This window comes from Seriola dumerili, unplaced genomic scaffold, assembly GCF_002260705.1.
Source record: "Seriola dumerili isolate Sdu_G_001 unplaced genomic scaffold, Sdu_1.0 BDQW01000138.1, whole genome shotgun sequence".
Taxonomy (NCBI): Eukaryota; Metazoa; Chordata; class Actinopteri; order Carangiformes; family Carangidae; genus Seriola; species Seriola dumerili.
The window spans coordinates 5,319,768-5,329,936 of NW_019174393.1; the positions used below are offsets into that span (position 1 = coordinate 5,319,768).

The 10,169-nt window shown below is 40.4% G+C and overlaps 1 protein-coding gene across 1 annotated transcript; it reads right to left on the bottom strand.

Annotated features, from left to right (window-relative positions):
* Positions 1–4,604: 4,604 nt before the first annotated feature.
* On the bottom strand, positions 4,605–8,605 carry LOC111224824 (fibroblast growth factor 6-like). Its single transcript, XM_022749487.1, has 3 exons — positions 8,263–8,605; positions 7,628–7,731; positions 4,605–4,908 (listed from the first exon to the last, which is right to left on the bottom strand). Exons 1-3 carry the CDS (start codon positions 8,603–8,605, stop codon positions 4,732–4,734), a joined length of 624 nt encoding a protein of 207 aa, XP_022605208.1. The 3' UTR covers positions 4,605–4,731.
* Between the last annotated feature and the right edge of the window lie 1,564 nt (positions 8,606–10,169).

A 10,169-nucleotide genomic window follows, 5' to 3' on the forward strand; every position in this document is an offset into this window, starting at 1 on the left:
CCTGGAGCAAAACCGGTGCTTTCCACTGAGAGCTGCTGGGAGTTTTCAGATGCTCTGTTGTCCCAAAGTTTGGAGACAGTTCCTATTTAAAGCCCCCTGAGTGCCACTCCTGCTCACATCCTTTGCGTAAAAAAAAGAAACTCGCCCCCAAAGCAGATGTGCGGGTTTGCTGCAGCGGAAGGGCCATTTCCACCTCTGTCTGTTTATCCCGATACTCTTGGTCAGACAACAGGACTCTTATTTTTGGTGACACGTCTTGACTCATCCATCTTTACGACTATTTCCTAATGGTCCACCAGTTCAGGTTTATGTTGGAGCTGGAAACATTGTGTGTTGGTCAATATATAAAAAATAATAATACGAATACAGAAGGATATTTTAATCTAATCAGGGATAAAATATAATCATTTTAGTTGTGTATGAGCTCAACTGATGTTTCCAGTTTCTGCAAACCTCACAATTCTTGATTAAGGAATTTGCAATATATTTTGTTGAACTGCAATCGACTGAACATATAGTCAAAGTTTGAAGTTAGTTCTATTTGCTGCTTTTACGCACCTGCCCAACTCATCATTTCCACTCTTCCTCCAGTAGAGGGAGCCACGCCCTCATTCAGCGAAGCTGTGAGCGACTTCCTGGAAAGTTACTGTGCTTGAGACTGGCAAAACTGCACTTTTGGATGCGTAGGACACATTTAACTGTGCACCATTATAGAGAATGTTCCTGGAGGTTGGCATTTCAAAAGTTTGTCTTGAAATTCCTCCAGAGAATTAAACTCACCACCCACTTCCAGCTGAAGGAAATCAAGATCATTTAGTGCAGTTAGATATTTCACATCCTTACTAACTGTTACATATAAACAATAAATACCAGTGGTGGAACTTAACTTAATTGTACTTCTATACAGTTTGGGGTCCTCATACTTTACTTGAGTATTTCTATTTCATGCTCTTTAAAAATTTGGCAGGGAAATATTGTACTTTTTACTTTACTACAGTATTTCAGAGCTACAGCTAATTTTCATAATTATATTTTACATAAAGAACGATATGAGACTTATGCATTGTTAAATCAGTATTAACAATCTAATAGTATCGATTAATATATCACTCACATGGGCCATTTTTCTGCACGAGTGCTTTTACTTTTAATACTTTAAATACATTTTGTTGATAATACTTCTGAATGCAAAGGAGTATTTTTATATTGTTATTGTAGTATTTTTACTTAGTAAAGCATCTGAGTACTTCTTCCATCACTGCTAGATTCAATAGTTACATCAGAGTTCATCAGATACCACAGAGGGAATTACACTTTACCAGCAAGCAGTTAAAAAAAACAAACTTTTATTGGTATCTCAGGAATACAGTAGACTGCTGTGCACAGCACATACGTACAAAAATAAAAGGAAAAAACTTTAATATCCTTACTTAGCATTGTCTGTTTTCAGAAACAAATAACTGGAGTTTGTTTCTTCTTAATTTACAGTCATCAGCAAACCAAAACTAAGGCAGAAGGTGAGGTATATGACAACAGAGATGAGAGGAATAGAGTGGAGGCTCACTCCCATTCAGAGCAGGAGTTAAAAACGAACAAAAACAAAACACATAAAGCACACACCCCTGATCAAACTCAGGGCCCTGGCATGCCAATAATACATTAAACATTATTTAAAAAAAGATGATCCTCACCTTGAATTAATTGAAATTTGATCTATGATAAGATGTGGAAAGAAAAAAAACAACAGATCAATCTGGATAAATTTTTTTGGTCAAAGCTGAAAGGTGAGCTTTTTGTTTTAGACACAAATGTTCACTCTTTTAGGGATCCAGCTCTATTTTTGACAGAAATGTGAGAAAACTCACGTCTTTATATAATCAAGATGTTGTTAATAAGGTGCTACTAGTGACGTCAGACATCTTGACCGGGTTAGAAGCACTCGTTGCTGCGCATGCAGAATTTACTTCTACACCTTCCTCGGCTGAAAATGCTGAACATTTCCACCCAACACAGAAATGTACTGCATGCAGCCTCGTCTACAACAGCAACAAGTCTTTTTTAGTTTTTTGAAACTTTGAGTGAAATTTGCTCTGCGTCATGGGAGCCTCAGCACTGGAGAAAAAAAAACAAAAACATCCTCAGAACAAAAAGAGGAGGAGATTCATCTGTGGGAAGAATACTGGTATGAATCGATCTGTGCATCGTAGACAACAGTTGAGCAGCAGGTGATACTGTGTCAGTATGTGGTGAGAGGTGTTTGGGGTTGAGGCAGTGCCCAGCAGCAGCAGCAGCAGCAGCAGGAGAGGGCACGTCCTGAGGATGGCCGGGCAGCCGTCCCGCAGGATTTGAGTGCAGCAGGAGAGGTGAGGCTTTGCGTGACTCTGCCTGCTCCTCACACACTGCATTAACTCTGCAGATGTCCCCTCCCCTCTACTTGTGTTGGGATATTTCTGGGGAGGGGCATGCATGTTGTAGAGGTGCATTTTAAAGAGGTGGGGCTCTGAATTCAGAGAAAGACGCAGGATTGTTTCAGAAATATTGTAGATCATGGAGCAGGGAACTATGAGAGCTGTGTTTTTCTACCAGTCAGTTGGAGACCAACTGTGGCGCTATGAGTCCACTAAATTATATTGTGTTTAATTATAAAATAAAGTTGGTTTAAGCACTTCAAGTTCCTATTTCATGGAAGCAGTCTGACTCATATAGCCGACCACCCCGGCCGCTGGGGCTGGGGCCAAGGCTGGTCCGTGACTCTGACCTTGAACTAAAAAAGGCTGAAAGGAGAGGAGGAAGCTCCTGGGTTACAGCAGGAATCCCAAGGTCTCTGCCTGCAGTGGGTGAGTGGTGAGGTGAGGGGGGTATAAGAGACGAGCAGAGGTGGGTGGTGGTGGGGTGCTCAGGTATGCAGGAGGCTGCCTGTCATCCTGGCAGATCCACATTCCCGTAGGGGGTTTGACGAACAACAAAGGCAGCGGGCCGGCTCCCTTACGTACGTCTTTCCTGGATTTAAATAGTCCTGCTTCCTCTCTAAACACAAGAGCGGATGGAGGCTGATGGTGGAGCAGGCTTCAGTTTTTTTTCTCAAGTAAACAGCTGCAGAAACTACACAGGAAGATGCACGCTGTAAGATTCTCAGACATTACGTGAGGCAAGAAAAACTGATTGTTGTCCACATACTAACAGTAAGTCTGCAAAGCAAGGTGCAACTTCAGCTTTGTAAACAAACTGCTACTATGTATTCCTTCTACATCATACATATATATATATATATATATATATATATATATATATTTATGAAAAGATGCTGTAATTTATTAACTCGCTGACCTTCTAAAATGTTTAAAATCAAGCCAACAATCAATGGAAATGAAGACATTATCTAAAAAATCTTACAGGGTGCATCCATTCTACCAACTGCACTGTCCTTTAGTCCTTCAGGGCAAATGATTGACTCATCCCTAATTACATTAAAAACTATCTGCCTCCAGCTCCAACACCTCGCTGCCACTGCAGTGCTGCTGCAGAGCACACAGACAATCAGGGGAAACAGCCCAGGGCACACACATACTCCACCGAACACACAACGACAAAGTAAAAGAAAGAAACACATGGGGGCCGATTCCTACCAAAACATTTCGGCACCATCATCGATGGTTCACTGTGCAACCTGAACTCTTTTTGCCTCGTCCAGGCAACTGCGACAAAGCAGCGTAAAAAGCTCCTGAATTCTTCTTTTACATTTGCGACTATTTACATCGATTTTCATTGGTTTCATGGACAGAAGACATCATTTTCGAAAGCAGCTAAAGCTTTGCGATTCAAAAACAGCAACCCACTTTACTGCAGGAGCTCTGTCCAAGTCAATGCAGGTACATTTCTACTGTGCGCTCTATCTGCTCAGTTGATTCTTGTGCAGATGCAGGCCAGGTCCAAACTAAAAATTTCTCCATGCTTGGATAGATAAGTATTCCACCCTGTTTATTTGCTGGCTATGCCGCACAGTCAAACTCATGGCCTCTCGCCAGTCTCTATGGCTGACCGTTCTCTGGTCTCGACCACAGATTGTATATTACTTAATCGATCTAATTACAGAAAAGAAAATAAACCAGAGATAGTCAACCCCCCCCTCCCCTCCTGAGGCCCTCTCCGGAGTGTCAGCCCTATTTCTGACTCCAGCAGGTGTCTCTTACATGCAAGTTTAAGGGGGCCACAAGTGGGAACACCAAGGCACCTTTAAATCGTGCAGCAAAGGTAGTGCATTTAAGTTTCCCTCACTGCCAGACATGGACGATCGAGCAGGGAGCCATCAAGCGCTCAAAGGTTCAAAAGAAATGATAAACTTAGCAGATATTTGAGCAAAAGTCCATGCATCCCTTAATCTAGTAAAGTGGTTCTTTGAGGTAATAAAAAGTATTCATTTCACTCTTTAAAAGCACAGGATATAGCCCATCCTCCATCTCAAAAAAGGAAGTGACACATAGTTCAGTTACAGCAAGCACCAAGGTAAAGTGAGACAGGCAAAGGCTTCAACTCTCCCCGTCCATAAAAACAATAAGCAGCACAGTATGGCATACATATACAAAGATAGCTATCCAAATATACATATTTATAAACAGAATAAATATTTGTTTTCTTATGCAGTCCATTGGTGTGTATATCATGACTATGTATTTCTATATTACCTGGAAGAACATCCACATGTGCAAATTACTGAGTTATTGCCAGTTTCTCTCATAGTCGCGGGAGGAAATGTGTGACAGTCATGGCGGTGGTGGCCTTGTTGCCTCTTTTTACACGGCCATGCTTGCTGAGGGCGATGTAGAACCCCTTGTAAACAAAAGACTCATAGGCATTGTAGTTGTTGGGCAGCAAAGTCTCCTTGAACTTGCACTCATCCCCGAAGACTCTCTAAAAAAAAAAAAAAGAAAAAGAAAAAAAAAGAGAGCGACAAGGGGTCAATAAATCTCCTGACAGACACAGGATGAACATCACAACATATGCATGGTCTCCACGTGACCTTTAGTTTGGCAAACAGCCTGCTTAGAAAGCTTTGAGGGAAACTGGAGGAGGTGGCATGCTGTTGCAAAAGAAATGTCCTTTTGAAATGCGGATACCAGCCTAACTGCTTTTACTGCTGAACTCGTAAAAAATCCCAGAATAAATTAAAATATTAACACTAAACCAAAGGGAAAATGCAACTGAATAAGCAGTTATTAAATGCTAAGCATACAGCAGTGGGACAGATGGAAACATTATGGTTGAGTTGTGAACTATCTGAAAGTTTAACACTGTACCCCATGAAATGCATATTATTTGAAGTAAGTGAAGGTGTAAACAGTGTAGACATACTCGGTTACAAAAACTTGAGCATGCAGTAAAAGTGAATAAGTATTAAAATCTAATTTTAACAATTGAGTGACAAAAGTAAAAGTACTCGTTGCACTGAATGGCCTATTTCAGAATCACACGTATCACTGGTTATAACTGTGGATGTAAGCATTACTTTAATGTTGCAGCTGGTAATAGTGGGGCTAATTGTGATGATATACTGCTGGCTAGCTTACTCTATAATAATACATAATTTATCAGTTGGTTGCATTTTGTTATTAATAACTTGACTCAGCAATTAATTAAAGATGTCAGATAAGTACAGAGTAAAAAGTACATTTGCATAAAGTACCTCAAGACTGTAACTAAGTACAGAACTTGAGTAAATGCACTTAGTTATTTTCCACACCTGGTGCCAATATGATACATGAGTCTTGCTTTTACAATAACTTCAATAAAAATATATTTTTCAATTCAACAAAAGAAGCCAAACTTCTCATATGTTGAAAGACTAAATGAAAAAGATGTAAAAGTGTCAAAGTTATATGATCTTAAATAGAAACTGCCTTTTTCAAAGAATAAGTAAAGAAGAGTATGACTCTGCACAAACGTTTAGTACTACGTTTAGTTTGATACTTGGTGCTACTTTAGGTTAGTATACAATGGTATTGAGGTAAAAGTAAAATGTTAAGAGTTTAGAGGAATTCCTTCTGTGTTTTATTTGCTGGTCTCCTTTAGATGAATCAAAAATAAAGTCATCCTAGAGACTCCTTACAAATCAAGAGGACAGTTATAAACCATTTACTACTATATCATGTACTGTATACACTGTATACTCTATGTATAGTATATACAATGTATATATATATATACAAATAAATACTATATGTAATATTAAACACATACACTAAGTTGAAGTTTTAGTTTCACTGGAATCAGGTTTTACTTTGTAAAATTAAAACAAAACAGAAATCACAGAAAAATGATCCTGTAAACATTTTTTAAAAACATTTTCTTTTCAAAGGAGCCACCGTATTATTTGATGTGTCGATGGTCCCTAAAATTACATGAATATCACACAGACATCGTCTTTTATTCGAGGACTCTAAGACATAAGACATTAAAGACAGTCAGTCATACTGTAGGTGCCCTACTTTTCAAAGGCCATATTTGGCCTGTCATTGGTTTTAATGATGATTTGGTCTGTTACTGTTTGACTGCCACGGCAGATTAATGTCGACTGTCAGGCAAAGTTTATTATCTGCTTTGATTAATGTGGTGAGGAAGAAACGGCATATGTGTATATACAGATTCCAGTGATGGAAAGTAACTAAGTACATTTACTCAAGTACTGGAGTACTTAAAAGAGTACAGTCTTGTTCTTTTTTGATGTATTTCCATTTTATGCTACTTTACATTTTGTATTGTACTTTCTACTCCCCTACATTTGTATGATATAAGCACTAGTTACTTTGTAGATAAAATGTTCATAAAAATGAAATGATAGTTCATAAAATATAATACGTTGAAGATTAAACTAGTCAGATGGACCAGTCTATAAATTAGGTCCATTTTGGACCTTCTCGGCCAGTGCAGCAGTAGTCAAATAGTCAAATAATACATGTTAATAACTGCTAACAGTGGCTATTCCTCTGCATAATCACCACCTTTACTACTACTGATGTTTATTACTTAATTCAGTGGTTCTCAAAGTGGGGTCTGGGGACCCCAAGTGGTCCTTAAGGAGGTTCTTGGGGGTCCCCAGCAAAAAGGGGAATCAACGATTTACACTATAATTCCATCCATAGGTAATGATGACAGAATGTATGAGTGTTGTGGTCATGGGTTTCCAACTCTTTCTGTAATAAAACAAAATAAATCTTACCAGATGGGGGTCTGTGGTCTAATTTGTGTCAGTTCAGGGTCCTTGATGTGACAAAGTTTGAGAACCACTTGAATTACATATTATTGATAACACTTCTGCACCTTTACTTAATTCTGCCTGCAGGACTTTTATTTGTAATGGGGCACTTTGACTGTGTGGTATTGAAGAAGATTGTGGCATTAATACATTCTCTAAGTGGGACTCCTTGGACCCCACTGTGAAACCCCCTATCATCAGAGCATATTAATAACACAACAGTGCTCATAAACCCGTGGATGCAGCAGCTACTTGAACTCATCTTACACTGAGCAGGATGTGTGCGTGTGTGTGTGTGTGAGAGAGAGAGAGAGAGAGAGAGAGAGAGAGAGAGAGAGAAGAGAGAGAGAGAGACTCTGGAGTTGCGCACAAACGTACCGTTCCGTATAACCTTCCTCTGCTGTTCATTGCGACAAACAGCTCACTCCTCACTCCGAACAAGCTGATCACTCCTCGGTCCACGGTGGAGATCTCTATTAGACCTAAACGAAACATAAGGTTATGAAAGCAGAGACAGTGTCACACTGCGACTGGGGACAAAGTCGAGTTAACTGGCCTATGCAGCAGTGATGGGTGTAACCTTGCAGGTGCACTGCGACTGGATGATGCTCTCTCTGCTCAATTAGCCCGTTGGAATCATCATCCATTTGCATATTAGACATTATGATGCCGTGTGAGTGTAGTTTACAGCGTGCAGAGTGGGATCAGTGTGTGTGTGTGTGTGTGTGTGTGTGTGTGTGTGTGTGTCCTGCTGCAGCGGGACGCAGGGTAAAAATAAGTTAGCGTCTAAACTGGGTCCAAGCATTCATGTCATGTTTTTGGCTTGGGAGGATATTTCGCACTGCACGGATGTAAGGCTCAGTACACAGTTTTTGCTTTCGGAAACTTTCAACCATGCCGACACCTCTTATTAAATATCATGCAAGACAAGTGAGCCGCTCTAACTTTTACACAGCCTGCGCATAGGGTTACACTCTTTTTCTGGGTCCAGCGCTTTCCCGGATGCAACTCACTGTATTGGTTCTCATTGTGTGCACCGCTTATCCTGCCATCCGGGAGCACCTGCAGGTGAAACCCAATGCCCACGTTGCAGTACAGTCGCCGCACTCTTTTGATGCCCTGCAAATAGTCACTCTCCCAGTTCAGCTCCGATTTCCCCCCAGTTATACCCAGATAGGAGCGGGAGAAGAGGGTCTCCCACTTCTTTTCCAGTAAAGTCGCATTAGTCCTGCTCGGAATCGGATAAGATGAAACGATCCCCCAGAGAGAAGTCCACAGTACAATTACTGCTGGCAGCGTCCAGTGCGTCCTGGCCCCGCTGGACATACTGTAGAGGCACCTTTGCGCAATGGCCATCCAGTTTACCTTTGGGGCACGTGGTCAAAGTTACCTGCCCTAAAAATGCAACTCTTCTTGTTTTCTGTCCTTTGGCATGATGGTGGTAAAGGCTTATTTTGGGATCAAGGCAGATCAAGGCCCCATAGCCAGAGATCTGAGCAGGAGCAGAGGGACAGAGCGCGTCGGAGCTTGAATTGGTGCCGGTGGCGATGATCATCTTTCGCCGCTCCGCGCCTCTGTACAGGCAACGCTGGCCGTGGAGGGGACACCACTCACCGCAAAACCAGCTCACCTTGCCCCCGACTCTCACATCCTAAAATGACATCACTGTGACTTCACCGCTGCACCCCCCCATCAAAAGTGGGAGATGGGAGGAGGAGAGTTACAGGACCCTAGCAGCAGCAGCAGCAGCAGCAGTAGTTCTGATAGGAATGATGGGGGGTGCTGCACCTTCACATTAGCGTCAAATAAGCCAGACAGAATAAGAAAAAGCGTTTCCTGTGGTATATTTCAAAATAAAACCCTAATCGGTGTGACTGGGTTGTAACTCTCCCAGTGAGTCTGTGCATTGCCTCATCTACTAAAACCTCCAAACTCAATTGAATAAACTGCAAATTTAAGCGAGCATCCTTAAATACTTCCATTTAAGGCAAAAGCGGTCATGGAATGGTTTGATGTGTATGCAAATCATGTGAATCATATCCCAGGGCCTCCTCAATAATCAAAACTCAACTAGACTGAACACCCATGGGAGAATTTGGCCCAAAATGTCAGCCAAAGCTCATTATCAAAACACAACATCTCCAGTGGACTTTCACTGAGTAAAATCTATGCCAAGGATCAGTAATGCTGTTCTGGCAGCTTACTAATGCCTTGTTTATAAACTTTATCCTGTACTTATTTCAAAGTAGAGTGATATGAATACATTTAGCTAAAATAATAAGGTCATAAAATGAAAGCACTAATTGTAGTGCTTGTGAGCTCCATTTAAATTATTATAATAGGAAGTGACAAACTGTGGCTACAACTAGTAATAACTTTCATTTCAGATTTATCAGTTGGTTAATTTTACGATGAATTCAGCGGGCTAATGGTTCAGTCTATAAAACATCATAATTTTTTTTTTTTAAATTTAAAACATTTTCATCTAGGATTGCTGCTATTTCAATATTTTATACCATTTGAAGTGAATCTCATTGATTTTTTTGTTGTTGAACAGAATAGGACATCTGAAGACACCACCTTGGCCTCTCAGGACGTGTGATGGTATTCCATATATGTTTTTTAGACATGTGATGGGTTAAAATATTAAATGAAGAAATAATTAACCGTGAATAAAATAACTATTAGTTGCAGCTCTAGAAGACTGTATTCAGGGTGGGGTAAACCTACATCTGAACTGCAGGTTTTGTAATTGAGGTAAAAAAAAAAATATATATATATATATATTTAATAGTAAACGAAAACACAGACATGGTACTCTCCTAAATGTCATGTTTCATATCACAAAATGTATACAAGATTATAATTCTATAATTATAATTCTTAATTAACACATCTCACAGGAACTGAGGGTCGCATG

Coding starts and splice junctions, on each gene's coding strand:
- LOC111224824 (XM_022749487.1), bottom strand. CDS start 8,605: ATGGCCATTGCGCAAAGGTGCCTCTACAGTATGTCCAGCGGGGCCAGG. Junction 7,732..8,262: donor ACACAATGAGAACCAATACA/GTGAGTTGCATC, acceptor TGTTTCGTTTAG/GTCTAATAGAGATCTCCACC. Junction 4,909..7,627: donor GAGGAAGGTTATACGGAACG/GTACGTTTGTGC, acceptor TTTTTTTTTTAG/AGAGTCTTCGGGGATGAGTG.